Raw genomic sequence first — 21,292 nt, forward strand, 5'->3', positions numbered from 1 at the left:
CGCGTACCACAAAAAAAAAAAAAAAAAAAAAAAAAAAAAATATATATATATATATATATATATATATCAATAAAAGTTTCTCCAGGGAAAATATTGATATCTTATTTGTCTTGAATAAGCCCCTTCATAGCCTAATATGGAGCCCAGTGCCCCAAATAAAAAGGCCTTCGATTAATACTAAACTGAAAGGAATTGAATTCCCCTAGCTCACAACATGCCTTTAACTTTTAAAGGAGTTAACCAACTTTATTTATATTAAAAAATAAATTTATTTATTTTTATTTATTTATATTTGGCTGCATTGGGCTTTTGTTGCTGCGTGCAGGCTTTCTCTAGTTGTGACGAGTGGGGGCCACTCTTCACTGCGGTGCGTGGGCTTCTCATTGTGGTGGCTTCTCACGTTGCAGAGCATGGGCTCTAGACACACGGGCTCAGCAGTTGTGGCTCACAGGCTCCAGAGTGCAGGCTCAGTAGTTATAGTGCACGGGCCTAGTTGCTCCGCGGCATGTGGGATCTTCCCAGACCAGGGATCGAACCCATGTCTCCTGCATTGGCAGGCAGATTCTTAACTACTGCACCACCAGGGAAGCCCAACCAACTTCATTTAATTACTGTTCTCAGGTCAAATTTTATTAATAAATGTTATAAAATAATTATTAGCAAGAGATAACATATTGTACATTTTAAGTCAGAAGAGGCAACACAAAGCCTGCAAATACACTGCTTCATAAACTATTTCAGAGTATACTTTTCCTACCTCCATGACAATGATAAAAGCCAGCTTGGCTGCGATCACATGCCAGTAATAGATGTTGTGTTTATACTCTTGTGGGTGTCCAGGAGGGTACCGGAAATCACGATACCTGGAAATGAGATGGAGACATTTCAGGAGATAATTCTTTTTGATCAAATGCTGTAAACAAGGGCCCATTAAAAAAGCTCATACTTCAGGCAACACTCTTTTAAATTGGACATCATATAAATTTTCTCTAAGAGTGTTTGTTTGTTTGTTTTTTGGCCATGCCATATGGCGTGGCTTGCGGGATCTCAGTTCCCTGACCAGGGACTGAACCCGGGACCACGGAAGTGAAAGCCTGGAATCCTGACTACTAGGCCAGCAGGGAACTCCCAAGTTTTCTCCAAGAGTTTAATTTGATGACAAAACCCTGAAATAACTACTCCAGTAATACTTCATTTAACTTACAAGAGGAAGATGATGGTAATGATGGATTCCATCTTTGTTAAAAAAAACAAAAATATCTTAAATTTTATCCCTGCTTCCTCAAAAGAGTATACCTAAAACAAGTTAGCATATTTTCAGAAACATGCTTATAAATTTATTTATATAATGGTGTCATCAGGGTTCACTCAGCTATGGGGCTATCTCTCTCCACAGAGAATGCTAACCTACTTTTTATAATTTTCTTACTTAATTTCCTTGTTGTCAGACATCATATGCTACTGCTGTTAGTGTATTTCCCTCAGGTAGCACATCTCTCATTTTCTGCCTGTAACCTATTAGACCTAGTTTAATTACTCTTTAGAACTATGTAAAGTAAGAGTAACCAGATTCAATGAGGGATTCTGAAGAGGCTTTACTATGTGTAACTTGGAAACATTTATCTGGGGCTTATCTCTGGTTTCTTGGTTGTGTTGTTGAGAATGTGAATCAGAGAAGGCTCTGAGGAGTTGAACTAAATGAATTTTAAAGCCTCCTTTAGGTTTAAGACTTTGATTGGAAAGAAAAAAAAACCACACAAACACACAACTCTATGACATGCAGTCAACAAACTTTTCAGTTAGTAACTTAGTTGACAAAACTAAGTGTACACTGTCCACAGTTGATCTTACCAGCCATGAATATTAGTGCAGAGAGCTTTGGAACACTTTTAGAGAACACTGCTAGGCCAGGCTGAGGTATTTACATTTTTGTCTTTGTGTTGCTTTGTTAAGTGATGGTACGTACTAGTTTGTCATCATTCAGTACCGTCAGGTTGTGCTTGAATAACACATTAGTCATAACAACTGAATTAACCTGCTTTTTGGAACTCTTAGAGTTTCTTCAATTCTAAGAGATAGGACTTTTCCCCTGGATCAGTCTTCCTGTAATCATTTGAAACTCTCATTTAAAAATCTTGCCTTATGGTTTGGCTTGAAAGTTCTAACCCTAGTCTGTATTAACTTTTATATCCCATCCTTTTTAAAGTCGGATTGAAAAGAAAGCTAGGAAAAAAACATCTTTAGCAATTTTATTTAAATGATACCAAATAGAATTATATTACAATAAAAGTCCTTTAAAAGATGAAGTGCATTTTTAAACACTTAAAAGCAGAACTTGCCTGCATGCGGTATAGTCACCAAGCTCAGTGTACGGATTTTCCTTGCTTTTGCTTTTAAAGTCGGCAACGTTGAAGTAGGAGAGAGTGTTGTTGATGTATCCCTCCATGGTGTAGTGTGGGTGGTCCCCATAGGGCGGGATGGAGAAGGACCAGTAATACACCAGGCGGGGGATCATGTCTGATGTGAAAGCAATGATCATGGCCTATGTTGGGAAGAAAACAGTAAAGGGGGTATTAATTGAGAGCCTTTATAGCTAAGGTTAACCGACATGTCAGAATAACATTTTCATCAGTTGACTTTTTTTTAAAATTAAAGATTCAGAAACCTTAATTCTTTCCTGTCAAATGGATATAGGTAATGAGTATCCTAAAGTCTTTGAGCAGCTGCTTTAAAGTAAAATAGTTCCTTTGCTTTTGGTCTTTAAGGGAATGTCCAGAAGTCTACCTGCAGTTCAAAAGCAAAGGCCTGATAGTTGCCTACTATGTGTCTTAAGTACAGTAAGAATAATTGTAGACTAGGGTATTGTGGACAACTCAAGAGCTGCTTGCATATGTTATCTGTAAATTATATTTTTAAAAACTAGAATATAATGAAATTCAATCAACCTTGGAGCACTATTTGATATTTAATCTTTTATGATTTAGAAGTCCCTTTTGTATGCGTCATACTAAGGCCAATATTATGAAAACAGGTTGGCTTTATATGATTCCTTTGTAGATAAATAATTGAGAAAAAGCTACTTTTTTATCACTCACCTCTTAAAAATAGAATACTAACTGCATAATATCTATTTTCCTTCAAATTCATACTTTTCCCCTATAGTATCTTGACTTGTTTAGACAAGTCAAACCATAGTCTGATTTAAACTCTCAGTATATACTTATGTCTGTTGCTTTATTAGACAGCAAGAACTCTGTTACTTTAATAAAATGTAGTAACAAGAAATTGTATTGGGATTGTTCTATTCATACAGTCAAGCAATGGTATCTATTTTGTTAGACCTAGTGTCTAAACCTCTAAACTTCCAAAAGTTTAAATAGATAGAGTTTAAAACACTGTAAATTATCAAATAACATAAAGAGAGTTTAGTGTGTTCCCAGATTAAAGAAATAAATATGGGTCAGTCTTAAACCGGAGTGTACGCCAGGCAGAGATTTATTAGGATCTAAAGCTATTATGAATTACATGAATTTTCTCCAAAATTCTTTAATTTGGGCTTTAATCTCTCAATGTGTAAAACTGGTTTGAAGGAAGGAGAAAGTAAAGAATATTCTTCAATACAAATTCTATGTGAATAAACAAAGCTAAATGTTTCAGTCATTCACTGAAGCAGAAGAAAAGACATGTTTTTTGCACAACACAATTTTAATAGTATTCATCTGAACATATGGATTAGACACAGTGAGACCATAGGCCAATAAACAAGGTCTCAGGTAAAGCAAGAAAAACAACTGAGGGGCTTTTCTACTGCAAAATTCCCCCCCCACACTAGAACCAGCATTGTCATTTCCTCTGACGTGGAGTCTCTCTGGGTGTGTGTAGGCTTGCCTGTCGGTGGTGGTAGTGGTGGTGGTGAAAGACAAGAATATTTTACTCTTCCTAGATTTCAATAGATTAAAATTTCCTGTTATCATTTAACTCAACTTTAGCTTTTTACAGAATCACCTGCAGATGTGCTTCAAGAAGCTACAAAAATTCCAACAAGGAAGATAATTCTATTGCCTTCTGACAAGATACTTTTTCCTCCTGAGTTGAGCTGCTTTGAGACACACTGCCAGAGTACAAATAAATGCAGTGTGCTTCATTTCCCATGCTGTCCCAAACACAATTTTCCATTTATATCAAAATAAATTAAAATAGGTCTTCAATAGCAGATGCTCTGGCATGATACAACAATGTCAATTCAGCTGATTTATTGAACCAGCAGCTTTAGAACGAATGACTTTATACCAAACTCCTGCCTGATGCCCTTTCATATCCCTGGTGGCTGTTCTCTTCTTCCTGCTTCCTAAAAGTTCTCCTATTATGGGAAGCTAGCTATTGTTGTGCACATGAGATTGGGAAGGCACAAATTAGGTATGTGAGGGGATAATATACATGTTTAATTAATTCTTACAGAATTATACGCAAACATAAAGAGGAGCTGCATCTTGGAAGCTGTAACAAATTTTAATATGGAAAAAAGGACTGGCCATAGTTTAAGATGATCGAATAAGCAATTTTTCTAGGGTATAATAAAACAATGCCCGAGTTAGTTATAAGAGAAAACATCTATTGGATGAGAACCAGTAGCACCAATTAGTGGGCGTGTGTGTGCCTGTGTGTGCACGCGTCTTAGAGACACAGCCAATTCTCCATCTGCGCTAATGGCGTGGAGCCATGCTGTGGGGACGAGGAAAAGGTGCCTCATACAATCAGACCAGGACGCTTGAGTAATGGGGAGTAGGAGTCAATTGAATTTTCTGGTTTGCTGAAGGTCAAACAAAAATGCTTTTAGTTTCAAACCTTGTTGCTAAAAATTTCAAGCACACAAGTCCACGTTCCTACCTGGCTTCGTGTCGTATAGCATATTGAACATGACAGATTCATACTTTTATGACTGTGGAGCTTGAAAGGCCTCGCTGTCATATTTCTGAACATCAGCCTATGTTTCGCAGCACCGTGGATGCTGAAGGTGGGGACTAGCTGGGTGTGTGGAAACCGACATAATCTAGCGGTTGTTTTGTGTGTGATTTGCCAACTTTCTCCAAAAAGGAGGGACAGCATGCAATCCAGATAAATTGAGCGTTCTTGGGGGGTGACAGCTGGGTTCCAGATAACTTGTCTTATTGTGTAAAACTGTGACCATGGTCCAGACAGTGACGCACTGTAAAATTCTTGTGCCTCTAGTTTTGACACCTGGCAAGGTCTACATTGTCACTGTAAATGATGATGTGTAATGAAGATGATAACAAAGGTGCTAACATTCCATGAGGACCAGGCTCTGTGCATCCCATGCATTAACTCACTGAATTCCCTAAGCCCCCTTTGTGGTATATAATAGTCTGAAAATATGTGATAGGGAATTACTCGATTTACAAACGATAAAATGAAGCTCTGAAGGGTTAAGGCTTGGCCCAAGATCGTGCAGTTGGGAAGCTGCAGTGCTGGGAGCCGCGGCTCAGGCACTGCCCGACTCTGTTCTGTTTCTACAAGTGCTCGTGGGAAAAGGTGGCGGATGCAGGGTAAGTGTGATTTGATTAAGAAGTTGTTAAAACTGGGGTATCACTTCGTTGGGGACTGTAACCTGGGAGTGAAATTGGCAGTGAAATAAGGGAGGAAATAGCCCTGGTTGTAGGGGCATTTCTAGGGAAGGCGGTTCCCTGATGGGCTGGCAGGGAATTGCTCTGCTTGCCCGCTCCCTGTTGGCCAGTGAGGGCAGGGGTGGGGAAGGAGAGAGACTGTACAGACTGGTCCATAATCAGTACAGGTTGTAAACAACTGCGTTCTACTCCCTCATCACTCAGACACATGCAGGGCGTGAGGATGCTTAGCTAATGACCAACAGTGGGTAGGAAGGACCACGGGTGGTGTGAGGAGAGATGAGACGTGCCCTAAATCTGCCTCCTCAAGGAACCTCTGCCCCTGGGCACGAGGAAGGCAAGGAATGGCTGGGAATGCAAAAAGCGTTTATACTTCATCATCAAATAGTTCCTATTTTAAATTCGTCGTCTGGATAGATTTATATCTCCATTATAAAAGCACTGTTGGGTAACTCCTTTTATAGTCATGTGAGGATTAAAAGAGTTAGTACTTACTGTTAATACTATTACCATGTTTCTATTGAATAAAAACTAGCAAATGAGCAACAATAGCTTAATGGTCACTATTCTTAGCAACTGCCTCTGTAAGAGGTCTTGTAATTCACCAATAATACATAATGTACAATACACAAAATACATTAAAAAATAACAAAGTTAGTTATAGCAACTATGTTGTTTATATGAATGACAGTACTAGCATCTTCCTCCCATATTATGAAATACCAAACACTGGATTCCTTAGGAAGCAACCCTAATGCATTTTTGGACTTTTCAAGGTCTTTACCCTGTGAAGCCTATTTACTCACATTGGTCACCACAGCCAGAATTGCTATTCCTTGCATGATGGGCTGCCATGCTCCGATGTCCTGGGCTTTTTCTGGCACCATGCGTCTATACTGGGTAGTCAGTTTCCACGCGTCCACTCTTATTTCCAGTATATTGTTCACCAGAGCCAACAGAGGGGCCAGTGGAAAAGAGGCCACAAATAAGGTGACGAACCCAAACTGAATAACTGTCAATGGAATGGACATACATCATGGAGTGGTGGATGGATGGAAGGACAACACATATTCCTTTACTCTTATTAAGAAAGAGAAAGGCAAACAGTGAACTAAATCCCAAAGAGAAAAGACATTCGTGGTAATAATAATGTTCAACAGTGAAAGAATCCAAACAAAAGACAAATATAAAACCTCTGGAAAGAAGACTAATTATAGCCTGTTTCTTTCACATATATACACGTAATAGGAATAACATTTAAAAATCTTTAATCAACCATAGTTATTTGCTAGTAATAAACTTGGGACATTCTAAGCATATTATTCATTCTCAGTGTAGAAATAATAGAATGTTGGAAGAGGGTTTGTGATTTAGGGTTAAAAAAAAGAAAAGGAATATTGTGGAAATACCTAACAAGCAAGCTAAAAAAGAAATAAGAAATGTACCAAATGTAAATTTGGGAAGCCTATGTTTGGAGAATGCTGGAGGAAATACGCTGAAAATAAGCAAATGAACAAGCTCCCCTGAGTCTGTGAATGCAAGTGCAGCACATTCAGAGAATTTGGGATATTATTACAAATCATGGAAATGTATGCAGTAAGTGTCTTAATAAGTCAAAATATAATCCTTTTTCAGGAACTTTTATTTCGATATTGTTGCAGTCTATATGGTCACAGTAAGTCAAAATTGGGGTGGTGGCTTAGAAGTTCTTTCCCTTTGTCTGTAGTTTACACGGCTTCACTATAGATGGGGCAGCAGAGATCTGGGGGAAGCTGTACCACGGGAAGGTAGGGTTAGCTATGATAAGGCCAGAGATCTAAAAAAGTTTCACACCCTTCTCTCCTAACTGGCAGACCTTTCAAGTGAACTAGCATAGGGATGTAACTAAGACAGTACATCAGAGGAAAATGTACAGGCCCTTTAGGGCTATTGCTCAGCCAAGGGGCAGGGATCACTCTGGCCAGGAAGGGCAAGACTCTGGAGGGGGTGGCTGGGTAGGAGGAGCTGGCAATTGTTTCTGATATGAGAGGCCAGAAAGTGTCGCAGAAAAGCAGTCAGGGTTGGAAAGATCTGGCCAGTCTACAGGCCAGGCAGGAGCCACTGTATTCAGGGACATGACACAGGCAAGGACCAGAGTTCATGACGTTATAGAGTCAGCAGCATGTCACCGAGCAGTGATGTCAATATCTGTGTCCATGATTCACCGAACCCTAGATGAACCCATCTGCCTCCAGGGGCCAGGCAAGTAACAGAAATGTGTGGAATGGGTACAGTAAGTGGCAAACTGGCAAGTGGATGTCCTAATGGAAGGGACTGCTCAGAGGCACCATACTGGAACGAGGGCTCAATGCTGCCAGATTTCCTTACTATTCAAGAGAAGCCAGAAATTAGGACTTTATTAGCAGTAAAGCCAGTTAAAAATCCAGAGGAGAAAAGATACCATTCATAAAGACAACAAAGGCACAGACTATTTAGAAATAGTGAGAAATGTTAAGATGGTTATGATAATTGACTTTAAAAAATAAAGAAAAACAAATAATGATGAATGAATGGATGCACCATACTGTTAATTGGGATGACACAAGTTTGGGGACATGTCAGATTTTTTCTCCAAAATAAAGTTTAGAATTTGAACGCAAATTTAGTTAATAATCCCAAATGGATTTAAGAAAAAAAGCTGAAAGGTGATGCTAAAGTTCTTCAAGAAATATATACAAGTACACAAGTGAAATAATGAGGGATGTTTAAAGTGACAGTGTTAGGGATATTTCTGAAAAAGGATAATATGGGACCAGCTCTAAGAGATATTAATGTGTATTATATTGCTATGGTAACAGTTCAGAACTAGTGCATTAATAGATAGTATGAATTAAATAGATTTCAAGAACAGATGCAGATATTCATGGGATTTTAGTATATTATAAAAATGATGTTTCAAATCAGTGGATTCAAGTATTGGAGTAATTAGCTAAATCATCAGAAGAACTGGTATGGAGTCCTCACTTTTGCTATCAAAATAAATTCGATAGATTAAACATTTTTAATTAAAAAATAAAGCACCAGAAAAAAACCAGCATGGTATAATCTACTCTGATATTCAAGTGAGAAGAACTTTCTAAACAACTTTTGAAACCAAGAACAACAACAAAGACCTATCAACTCAGCAAGGCAAAAAACATCCATTGTAAAAACAAAAACAACCCTTGCCTGAAACTTTCTCATGACCCTGAATTGCTCTCTGATACTTTCTATGCTTTCTACTTCACTTTAAAGTCAAGTTTCTTGAAGAAGTACCTGCGCTGATTATTTCTCCATCACCCAAAGCTCTGCATCCTCTGTGGCCCTCACCACTGCACTGAAACTCATCTTGCTAATAATAACTCTGTTGGTGGCTGTGCATGCCAAAGCCAATGTACGTTTTCAGTCCTTGTTTATTTGATTACTAGGCAGCTTTTGCCGCAGTGCACCCACCCCCGCCCCTGCCCCCTCCCGGCAGCTTTTGATATGGCTAAATATTTTCCTCTCTGTGGAATGTTTTTCCCCCTTGATTTTTGTTTACTTAAATAGTTTTAAAAAGCCAAGGTAGAAGTGTGTGTGTACACAAACACACACACACACACAGATATAAATTTTTAAAGATATCTAACTATAGTGCTTTTTGTATTTTTTCCCACAGTCCCGGCAATTAAGGGGACTTTATTTATTAGCTCTTGCTTTTTTGCCTCCCCCTACCCCTTTTCATTATGCTCCTTTAGTCAATATTCAAATCCCTTTCAAGCAAGGTGATAGCCTTCTCTGCTAGTTTTCTCCCAACTGTTCTGCTATTCTTCTTTCTCTTTGGGGATTTTTCTTCTCCCATTTACCCTTTAAACGCCCCTTTTCCCCAGGGCTTCACCATCAACTCTCTGCCTGGCATGCCTGAATCACCCCCATGGTCTCACCCGCAGCTCCTCTGAGTTCCTGACTGGCAAATCCAACTTAATAACAGACAGCGCCTCTCAGATGTCTCATAGACACCTCACACTCAAAATATCCAACACAGAACCATTTTTTCAAAACCAACTCCTCTCCTTATATTCCACTCTGCATATTCACTCTCCTAGAAGTTATCTTAACAATTCTATTCCTCACCTGCCATACTAGTCATCTCTTTAACACCTATCAAATCTGTCTCCTTTTCCTCAGCCCATAGCCTCTATGTAGGTGCCTATCACTTGTTGTGTGGGTTACCTGGTGTAGCCCCCTGAAATACCCTCTCCCCACCAAATGCAGGCCCCACCCCAAATATTATCTTCATTCTGCTGCCAGAATAATCTGATCTTCTTTGACAAACACTATGCAATTCTCTTGCTTACAAATATTCCAAGGTATCTCTATTTCTTTAAGGATAAGTTCAAGTCTCCTGGTTAAGCACACAAGACCCATCATGATATAGCCCTTGCTTACCTGATTTCCCCCTACGGATCTTTTGTTCTAGCCATACTTTGTTTGGATGGTGGGGAATTCACTAAACAAAATAAAGAAATTTCACTCAAAACACATATGCCCCTACAGAACCTGGTGGGGGCCGCTGGGGCAATGCCACTGTAAACTCAACTAACAGTTGTATTTGGGTGTGTTGGGACTCCAAGCTCAAGTCACTTAAATATTTCTGAGGGTCCAGGCAGTGGTGTCCCAGCTGAGGACTGAGAGATGTAAAGGCCTGAGTGCTAACCTCCAACAGGACCAGTCTAGCCAGGGAGAGAGGCATGCACACAATCACATACCATCAAGACAAGAGTCAAGTGCTATTGATGCCTAGAGAAGAGAGCAGAAACTCTGTGTGAAAAGTTGACGGTTCCTGCTGAGGCTAGGTAGGAACTCTTCCAGGTAGAAAAGAAGGGAAAGGGTTTTCAGGCAGAGGGGAGTTGGAGTTCCCTCCACGGACAGAGGGGACCAGAGCTGGTGGCTGGGCGCAAGGCCTAACTAAGCAAGGGTGGAGGGCTCCAGTGCTGTCTGTCAGAAGATGTTTCCCTTCAGTAGCCAAGATGCATAATTAAAAAGGTAGATGGTGCTGTCATTAATGAATACAGGGAAAATTGGAAGGAGGAAACTGTGGGGATGAGCTCACCCCCAAAGGCACTCTATGTTTATTTTAGAGGAACAAAAATAATTCAAAAGGCATTTGGAAATTCTATCTCCCACAAACCAAAAGAACAAAACATAGATTTCACTCTGGTGTTGAATACAGAATAACAGACTGCCTACTCTCAGAAACTGATTAATTTTTCTAATTCATTAAGGATTATTTGGATAATAGGAAAACAATTTAATAAATCTAAAAAACTGGGGGAGGGATAAATTAGGAGTTTGGGATTAGCATATAAAATAGATAAACAAAAAGGTCCTACTGTATAGCATGATAACTATATTCAAATCCTGTAATAAACCATAATGGAAAAGAAAAAAAAAATTTTAATCTCTATAACCACTGTTATTCCATCCTTTCTTATAGGGTAGGGTGAGGCTGAATTATTATTTTATTATTATTATTTTAAAATATAGTTCCTTGTGCTAAAGAGTAGGACCTTGTTGTTTATTTTATATAAAGTATCACTAGTATGGATCTGTTAATCCCAAACTCCTAATTTATCCTTCCCCCCCCTTTCCTCTTTGGTAACAATAATTTTGTTTTCTATGTCTGTGAGTCTGTTTCTGTGTTGTAAGTAAGTTCATTTGTATCATCTTTCTAGATTCTATATATAAGTGATATCACATGATATTTGTCTTTCTCTGTCTGACTTATTTCACTTAGTCTGATAATCTCTAGGTCCATCCATGTGAGGCCAAATTATTTAGTTGGTAATTACTTTAATGAGACTATGAAATTCTACAAGTTGTATCAATTTCTCCCCAAAGCATGACCATATAACTTTTCCTTTCAATACCATCTATTTGACTAACTACAGAAAAAATAACTTTTCCAAGTTTTTTTTTTTGTGTTAAAATAACAAATGATATTCTGCCCCAGAATGCTGTTATTATTAATGCTGATAATAGCTCCAATAAGAAATATTTACAATTATGTCTCATTTTGGAATAACAGGTAATTGTCTTGTAGTTCTTTTGAAAATAAACAGAATAAATAAATAAACATAGCTTCTACATTATTTACTGCAGCTACACCCTTAATGGAACCTGGTCACGAAACATAACAAAAGCAAAAATGAAATTCAAGTCAGACTCCCGGCCACAAAGCATTGTTGACTGAAGAAGCTACAAGATGAACCTTTCACTCACTGAAGGAAGCAGGTGCGTTTCCATGTATAATGTATATTTTTTAAAGCAATTATTTTATATATAGAATGTGATTTAATAAAAACCTCCATCTGCAGACTGACAAACAGGAACCACAAAGGGGTGTCTCTACAAATACACAAACCCCCATGCATAAATGCAAAGCCTGTCAAAATCCTTTCCTGTTCTCCTAAGCTTAAAAAACTGTAATTCAACGCAGTGGTGAGCTGAAAGGGCACAGATACAAAACATGTCTATTGTTAGCCTTCTATTAGATAAAAGTGTGTCATGCATAATAGAAAAGATGGTGTTTCCTATGGAAATCTATTTTGAGATGCATCCATTTAAAGGCAACTGAGAGCTCAAAATCAAGTTCAACTGAAGAGAAACAGAGCCCAAGCAAATACTACAGAAATGGACAAAGATATTCGAGAAGGAGAGGACCTGTGCTAAATCTTAATTCCAAACCAGCAAAATAGTTCCGAATTCAAGCCAGTGATTTGCCCTGAGGTCACTCAAGGAACCAGGCAGAAACCACCCGCCAGAAGACATAGATATAATGTCAAAGGCAAGTGTGAGATGTGGAGGGGGGGGACCCTGTGACCCTCGCTCCCAGGGGCTTTCTGCACAGGCTTGCTTATACGACTGTTCAGAAGGGTATTGGCCAGCAGCTGTGCTGCATGGACTCCAGCCCAGGCTGAGTCACATCTAATAATAGTTCTGAGTTCATTCTTAGACAACATGGTTAGAATCCTCCAACAATCAATGGTGAAGACATACCTCGATGAATATTCCATTTCATTGCTGGGTAATAAATCTTCAGCTTTGTACAACATAAATGTTGACAAAGATACACACAGTCACCTTATTTGAAAGCCTGATTGTATAATTTTATCTAGTGGAGAAAAACGGCCTCCTCTTCATTTCAATAGGCTAGATAATTATCTGGCTCTATAATCAATGCTTTGGGGATCCAAAACATGTTCCAATATAATTCATATCACCCAAAATCTCATTAGCGACTTACTCATTTCAAGGTATTCATAAAATAATCCCAGTTTGCCCATGGGCTGCAGATGGTAGTCCTGTTCCCATCGTGGGGTTTTCTTTTCTGCTCCCGAAACTGTGCGACACCGTCCAATTAGATTCATGACCCAGCTGCCAAAAAGATCAAATTATCAATCAGAATATTGTCAGACCAAGGGCATAAAAGTATTACTGATATTTCGAGCTGAACACATCATCTTCCCAAGAATTTAATTTGTTTTTATACTCAATTTCTTTTTATTTCTGCCTCCCTACCCCAAAATATTTTGAAAAATAGTATTGACTACATACCTGGGTTTATCCAAATTGTAACTACTATGATTTTTCCTCCTACCTCCTTTTCATGTGGGCATTTTAATTTTTAAAAGATACTTTCCCTCATTTGATTAACTTTAGTGTTTTTTTTTTTTTTTCCCCATTTCCCTGCTATTATCGAAGATGGTCTTTCCAGACTGAAAATCACCAGAGAAAATAAACAAAGCATGGAGGCCAGTGTGGTCCAGGGCTAAGAGGAAAATAAGTCTGTTGGTTGCAGGGGGTGGAGCCTAAGAGACCACGGTGAGGATTTGGGCCGTTTTTCACTCTGAAGGAAGTGGGGAGCCATTGAGGGGCACGGAGCAGAAAAGGGACATACTTTGACACCGGATAAAACAGGTCCAAGACCCTATTTTTGGCTGAACAAATTAAAGACCAAAGAAGTGACATGCTTCCTCAAAGTCAGTGCAGAGCTTGCAGGAAACACAGCCCCAACTGGCGGCCCAGTGCTCTGCCCCCTACTGGATGCTGACCCGCAGAGCAGCCTGGTATCTCCTCTTGGGTTATGCGTTTTTCTTTCTCTGAAGCTTGTGAGCCAAATGAACGCGTCTCCACTTTTTTTTTTTTTTTAATGTTTAGAGATACCTTTTTAAAAAAATTTATTTATTTATTTATTTATTTATGGCTGTGTTGGGTCTTCGTTTCTGTGCGTGGGCTTTCTCTAGTTGTGGCAAGCGGGGGCCACTCTTCATCGCGGTGCGTGAGCCTCTCACTATCGCGAGCCTCTCACTATCGCGGCCTCTCTTGTTGCGGAGCACAAGCTCCAGACGCTCAGGCTCAGTAGTTGTGGCTCACGGGCTTAGCTGCTCCGCAGCATGTGGGATCTTCCCAGACCAGGGCTCGAACCCATGTCCCCTGCATTGGCAGACGGATTCTCAACCACTACGCCACCAGGGAAGCCCCGTCCCCAGTTTTTTAATGGCAATTTGAGCTGAAAAGAAATCGGAAACAGTTGGCAGTGAAACAAGAAGGTGTGCACCTGTAGCCTACAGGGCTGTTGTCCCCTGAAGCAACAGCTGGCTTGTGGTTTACTTGTCGACTTCATCAGAAGACGCACGACAACAACAAACAACTTAGCATCTGGCTAAGCTCCAGCTGACGACACAGCACGTTTGTGTGGATTTCACTGTATACATTGCACATGAACACGCGTGTGTACACACACACACACAGAGTGTAAGAGGTGAATTAAAAATAGCTGACCATGATGTGTTGCCCGTTGCTACTGATGTCAGTGTTAACTGTTCACTGACCACTCCCCCAGGTTTGCTAAGGGGAGATTTCTCTACAACGAAACATGGCCCTGGCTTCACAATCTTTCCCCACTTCTTTCTTCTATGACATTAGGGGAATAGCAGGAGGCTGTGGAAGTGGAGGGGATATAGACTCAGACACCCCTGAATCAGAATCCACACTTCATTGCTTATTCATTATTTAACTTCAGTCAAGTTCACATAAAATGGGGTGATAAAACCTACACTGCCCAGGGTTGTTATCAGGATTAAATGATTCAGAACAGGTGAGGTATTTAGCAAACTTCCCAACACATCAAAATCCCCTATGTGGGATTATCTTTTGACCAATACAGCTGTGCTAACTGGCTGAGGCCAACAGTGAATGCAGCCTAAGTTACTCAGAATCTTGACTCGGATCTCACTCCAGCACTTATAAGAATGATGTGGAACGCTTGTTGCTGGTGCTACTTCCTAGGCCACAACCCAGAGCTCTGTGATCAGTCAAGTCTGAGGTTTGGCCAGGAAACCAGTTTTACAGACATTCCAGGGGCCTTGTCGCGCACGTGGCACCGAGGACCGCACACATCCATCACCCTTCATGACACCCAAACTCAAGATCACTGGTTCCTACTGGTTTACTTTTCACTCTGCCTCACACTTCCAGCCTCAGCCTCTTGCGGAGTCCTCTCCATGCCCCGGAGAAGCAGGTCTTTTACTATCGGGGACCCAAACCCATGATGACTTGGATTCAGGATGAAACTTCTGTCCTGGCAGCCACTTGCATGACTAACTCATCTGGTACTTGTTTCCTGTACCGTACTGCCTCCCCCCCACCAATCATATTAGGTCAAATGAGAAGAAATGACTAGTTTGCTTTTCTGATCTTCGACTCTGAGCCTCTTGTTCAGTCTGAGTTGAACCACTCATCTAGCAGGAAATCTTGGGTTGCAGTCCATTCATCACTGCCCTTGGTCTTTTGGATATTCTATTGGGTTATGACTCTAGTACAGGGATATCAATCTGACTGCACATGAGAATCACATACAGAACTTTAAAAAAGTACAGACACTGGATACTTCTTCCCCTGGCCAAGGCTGGAAGCTTCCTCCCTCTACCTGGGGTTACAAAATAATTTTCTTAGCAATTGACCATGCATATTAGTGTAACAGTATCATAACAAATTGCCCTTTACTGAGTACTTATTATGTGTAAAGCATGGTGTGAAGCACTTTACACCCCATTTTGTCTTTGTCTCTTCATTATCATATTTAATCCACATACTAATCACCATTTCTGTTTAGGACATTGCCACTTGCTAATTCTGAATACAAGCATCCTTCACCATCTGAATCTATTTTGCTCCTGAGTTTAATGTTTCTGAATTTTAAGACCGAGTATGTAGAGTGAGGGATCCCTGCATTTACGATTCTCTTATTGTATGTCTCTGATTCATTCTCTAGCCAAATCATGTCTTGAGAAGAGACATTTCCTCTTGTTAAGAGTTTGCTTTTTCTTATTATCTGAATAGCGAATACTCATTGAGGAAAATATAGAAAACATATAAAGAAGAAAATTACAGCCATCCATTATCTAAACAGCAAAGGGCAATGCAAGGCATTTTGGATATTTAACTCTATTTTTCTTAACATTTTATCATAAAATTTCTCCAGAGCAAGTAGCTTAATACAGGAATTGCACTAGCCTTTCTGTCAAGTACAGAATAAAATTCCCAGACATGCCCCAACTATCAAACAAGTGAGGCTAGGAAGGCCAAAGGGCTCTAAGCTTCTTCTCAGGGTCCAACAAACAATTCTACTGATTTACTGATGTTTGTATTTGAAGCATATGAGTCACTCATTCACTCAGTTGGCTCTTACTGAAGACCTACTAAATGCCAGGTGCTGGAGAGAACACCCCCGCCCCCCCCAGATGGAGCCTGGATCACAGCACCATGTGGCCTTCATTTGCTCTGAGAATCCTAGTCAAGGACCCCAAGTGGAGTTGGGGGTGGAGGCAGGTGAATATATGGTGAAATTCATTTCCCTATGTTCCTTTTGACATATTTAAATGGTGTGAAAATAGCTACTAAATTTTATAAGTTTTCTTTTCCCTTCCTATGTATTATTGGGATGGGTGTAGTTTTGGGTAGCAAAAGTAACTGATATATCCTTAGTATGTTAAAAGTTTGTATGTAAAAGTAGGAAGGGGCTTCCCTGGTGGCGCAGTGGTTGAGAGTCCGCCTGCCGATGCAGGGGACGTAGGTTCGTGCCCCGGTCTGGGAAGATCCCACATGCTGCGAAGCGGCTGGGCCCGTTAGGCATGGCCGCTGAACCTGCGCGTCCGGAGCCTGTGCTCCACAACGGGAGACGCCACAACGGTGGGAGGCCCGCGTACCGCAAAAATGGGAAGATCCCACATGCTGCGAAGCGGCTGGGCCCGTTAGGCATGGCCGCTGAACCTGCGCGTCCGGAGCCTGTGCTCCACAACGGGAGACGCCACAACGGTGGGAGGCCCGCGTACCGCAAAAAAAAAAAAAAAAAAAGTAACTGCTATATCTTTAGTATGTTAAAAGTTTGTATGAAAAAGTAGGAAGGAAACTGGCACCTTTACAAAGAGCAGAAGCAGTGACGGGAAGAATCAAACCCTCTCTGATTTGCCTAACATTTAGCGCAGGTGTCCCCAGCCTCTGGGCCATGGACTGGTGCTGGAGCCCTGATTTAGTGCTCCTAGTTTTCAAGCAAGGCTGGTAGTAGAAATATCTGAAGGCGAAGTTCAGCTCACTGGAACTTGAAACAATGTTCTTACTTGAAGTGAAGTATGTATAAACAGACCACAGATACTATAATACATGCTTTGTTTTTAAATATTTCATGTGAACAAGTTTCATTTTGTATGAATTTCTCAGTGAGTACCCGTTTAGGAAATATACTCTTCTCCTTGATTGTTTAAATCAGAAAATAGCTCACTGACAACAAATTATTCATAAAAATTTAGTGTTAAATAACCTATTTCCTTCAGAAATTGCTTTTTTTTTTTTTTTGGTAATGAGTTAATAAGCCTTTCCTCTATTTGATATATTTATTTTCACATAGAAACATAGTATTATTTGCACATGACCTTGAAAAAGTTTTTTTTTTTTTTTTTTGGTAATGAGTTAATAAGCCTTTCCTCTATTTGATATATTTATTTTCACATAGAAACATAGTATTATTTGCACATGACCTACTTTTACTCACTGGGAAAAATCTAACTATGAGCCCAAGGTAAGGGCTGTCTACTGCACAGTAGGGCAAAAAGATATTCATTTCATAGCTAAGATCAGAATCTTTTTTTGAGGGGGACGGTTTGAAGTGGGGAAAAGGGAGATGTCTTTGTTTACAGACAGACACTGATAATTCTCACTGAAGATGGAGGATAAAGCCCTGGTGAAGAAATGTGGAAGGACACACTGAAACTCAGAGGGTTTTGTTCTACAAAAACAGAAAGGAAAAAAAAAAGAATTTAACTGCTCTACAAAGAGGATGAACAGAAACTTGGTAATGAGGGAGAGAGAAGAAAGGTTAGGGGAGGGAAGAGAAAGAATGAGAAGGAAGTTGGACGTCACAGGAGGAAGACAGGGCAGAATGGCAGGATTCTGGAGCCTACAAAGAAGGGTGATAAGTAAACAACAACAGCAGCAAAATTCCCAGGTGTATAGTTGGATAAGAGACTAAAAAGATGGAGGTTCTGCATTTCGAAATTCAAGTTGTCTGAGTTTCTCCTCCATGCCCCAAACATCAGTAAGTCCTGCTCATGTGAGTGGTTTTGCAGGTCACTGAAAAGGCTGCACTCTGCGTTCGGGCTGGCAGTAGCAGAAAGTACGGGAATGGGAGGCAAGACAGAAGAGAGATCAGCAGTTTTGTGAAAACAGAAACTCAGAGCCAGAAATTATCTTGTAAAGGTTAATGCAGTAGGCAGAAAAATGGTCCCCCCAAAGATGTCCATATCCTATACCCAGAACATACGAATTATGGTTGCAGATGCAGTTAAGGTTGCTAATCAGCTGACTCTAACAGAGACGAGCCTGGATTATCCAGGTGGGCCCAGTGTAATCAAAGGGCCATTAAAAGTGGAAGACGGAGGCAGAAGAGAAGGGAGGAGTGATGGAGGGAGATGTGACCACAGAAAAGTCACAGACCTGCAATCTTGCTGGCTGTGAGATGGAGAAAGGAGGTCACAGACCAAGGGATGCATGTGGGTGGCCTCTAGGAGCTAGAAAAGGCAAAGATACAGATTACCATAGAGCCTGAAGGAAACAGCCCTGCCAGCACCTGGCCTTTAGCCCAATGAGACCTCTGCAGACTTCTGAGTTCCAGAACCACAAGATAGTAAATTCGTTGTTGTTTTGTGGGGCTTCTTCCCCCTATTTTCTTCCTATTGACATTAAGTTTGGGGATACTTGTTGAAGCAGCAATAGAACACTAATACAATAAGCTCCTTGAAATATGCAGAAATTGCAGATGGCACTGGACTTGTCCACTCTGATATGGGATCGGACTTATGTGAAAATTAAAAGGACAGGGTGACCTCAGCTAACATCTGTTCTTCTCATTTCTAGGAAAAGAACAGTAAGTCAAAACTTTTGTAGTTATTTTAGACAACCGTCTCTTAACATGCTATGTAACCTGGTGCCTTAGGACCATAAGAGAACCTCTGTTCTTAAAAGCACATGGGGGGCTTCCCTGGTGGCGCAGAGGTTGAGAGTCCGCCTGCCGATGCAGGGGACGCGGGTTTGTGCCCTGGTCCGGGAAGATCCCATATGCCGCAGAGTGGCTGGGCCCGTGAGCCGTGGCCGCTGGGCCTGCGCGTCCGGAGCCTGCGCTCCGCAGCGGGAGAGGCCACAACAGTGAGAGGCCCTTGTACCGCCAAAGAAAAAAAAAAAAAAAAAAAAGCACATGGGTTTGGAGCCATGGGGTTTTACATTTGAACACCACAGTAGCCTCTTACTGGCTACATGAACTTGGGCAAATCATTTGACCTCGTTAAAACACAAATTCTTCATTTGCAAAAGGGAAGTAAAAATAAGGATTGTTTGGATGATTAAACGACAGGAATAAAGCACTTAATACAGTGACTGGCACATACTAGAACTCAACAAGTTATTATTACTGATTTTTAAATGCATATATAAAAGGAGGAGAAAGTTGTAAGAAGTTGTGCAAAAACTTAGTTCAAAGCTCCAACAAGAGCCATCTCTCAAAGGGCTATGATCCAACAGCCACCAACAATGGGCTAATAGGCAAAAACTACAGCAGATGGGGATTTTTGTTAAATATAAAGAAGGAGGTTTTTAAATATAATTATTAAACACTGGATACATGTACACTGTTGGCTGGATCATCTTATCGGGAGACCTTTAATAAGCAGAGGGTCTACTCCATTTTAGAGGTGGCTGCATGCAGCTAGACATGCAGGGAAATGACTTGGATGGGTGGGCCGTTCTATCCCTAAGACCACACAACTCGGTACTCACGGAAGTAACACCTCTTGTATGTTATTCCAGATCGCTTTTCCTCCCATGATGATTATCAGCTGTGTGGTCAGCTCAAGGAGACAGCCACCTGGGTCACACTGAAATATTAAAATGAAAGTCCTATTTAAATTTTAGATGGGTCTAACATGAAAAACTCATTAATTTTATTTTTTCTGATATTCTTGTTTAGGCTAAAAAAAAATCTAAGGAATGTACAATGAAGAAACTCTTCATTGAGCAACTGAGAGAAAACATGGAACAGCTTAAATTGTCAAGAGAACACAATTCTACAGTCACACCTCTTCATTTCTGTATTTTCCGAGCCAATAAACTGGGTCTCCTGGATAACCCACAAATTTGCCCTTAAAGAATGCGATGTAGAAACACGAAGAGTAGTAGTTGACAAACTGGAATAAGAACATCTTCATGGTTAGGCTGTTCTCATAATCAGTCTGGGTCCTTGGGAGTTCTATAGTTAAAAGAAATGTTAAGATTTTAAAATTGTGAACAGCTTTGAGACGGTAATCAAAGACACTGATACTTGAGTTAACATGATTAAAAAAATACAATTCACAGTTTCCATTTCAGCTGTTTTGAATTTCTTAATATAGCTACTATGTTAATTCCAAGTTTACACATTGTTGTAAGAGTTTCTCCCCCATGAACACAAAGGCAGAAAACAGTCAACTTTTCCTTAAAATTTATAAGCACAATGATATCAAATAGCCAAGAACTGTCTTCTTTCAATGTAAGACAGAAAATTAAAGTTGAACAGCCTGCTAAATGATATTCTCTTATCTTCCTGAACTGCAATAAGGTAGGCCTGTTGAAGAAAACAAACAAAACACAGGGCAACTTGCTAGAAGCATCTAGGGAAGACAAAACAGGTCCTCCTTCTAGTTTAGAATTTAAATCGGTCTGATCATTTTCAGAAGATAACCACTCCAAAGATGACCAACTGGAGAACGACCCAGCCACATGCAGCGTGTGGGAAGCACTTAACTTTGGCTACTAAGCAGCTGCCTGGGATACAAGCCAGAGAGAAGAAACCTTTATTAATAAAAGCCAGAGCTGATGAGAATGGAGCTATACTAATATGAACCGCGTGGGGGGGGAAGACATGTAACACTGTGATTGCTTTTGCTTGTCCTCTCAGCAATGCAGGAGCAGATCTGCTACTGGAACCATGACCCTCTTCCACTTATTTGCAATAAAGAGACCATTTACTTTCAACAATAGGGTACATGATCTAATGTAACTGAAAA

The 21,292-nt window shown here is 40.3% G+C and overlaps 1 protein-coding gene across 11 annotated transcripts in view; it reads right to left on the minus strand.

Annotated features, from left to right (window-relative positions):
• ANO6 (anoctamin 6) overlaps positions 1-21,292 on the minus strand; it is a 223,688-nt gene that overhangs the window by 12,206 nt on the left and 190,190 nt on the right. For all 11 annotated transcript variants that reach the window (XM_024122806.3, XM_024122807.3, XM_028491403.2 and 8 more), the window contains 6 exons: positions 20,327-20,496; positions 20,028-20,125; positions 12,946-13,076; positions 6,449-6,654; positions 2,340-2,542; positions 758-863 (listed from right to left, as the gene is read on the minus strand). In XM_024122806.3, coding sequence (XP_023978574.1) covers positions 758-863; positions 2,340-2,542; positions 6,449-6,654; positions 12,946-13,076; positions 20,028-20,125; positions 20,327-20,496 — 914 coding nt within the window. The remainder of the gene's footprint in view (positions 1-757; positions 864-2,339; positions 2,543-6,448; positions 6,655-12,945; positions 13,077-20,027; positions 20,126-20,326; positions 20,497-21,292) is intronic.

This window comes from Physeter macrocephalus, chromosome 6 (genome assembly GCF_002837175.3).
Source record: "Physeter macrocephalus isolate SW-GA chromosome 6, ASM283717v5, whole genome shotgun sequence".
Lineage (NCBI taxonomy): Eukaryota > Metazoa > Chordata > Mammalia > Artiodactyla > Physeteridae > Physeter > Physeter macrocephalus.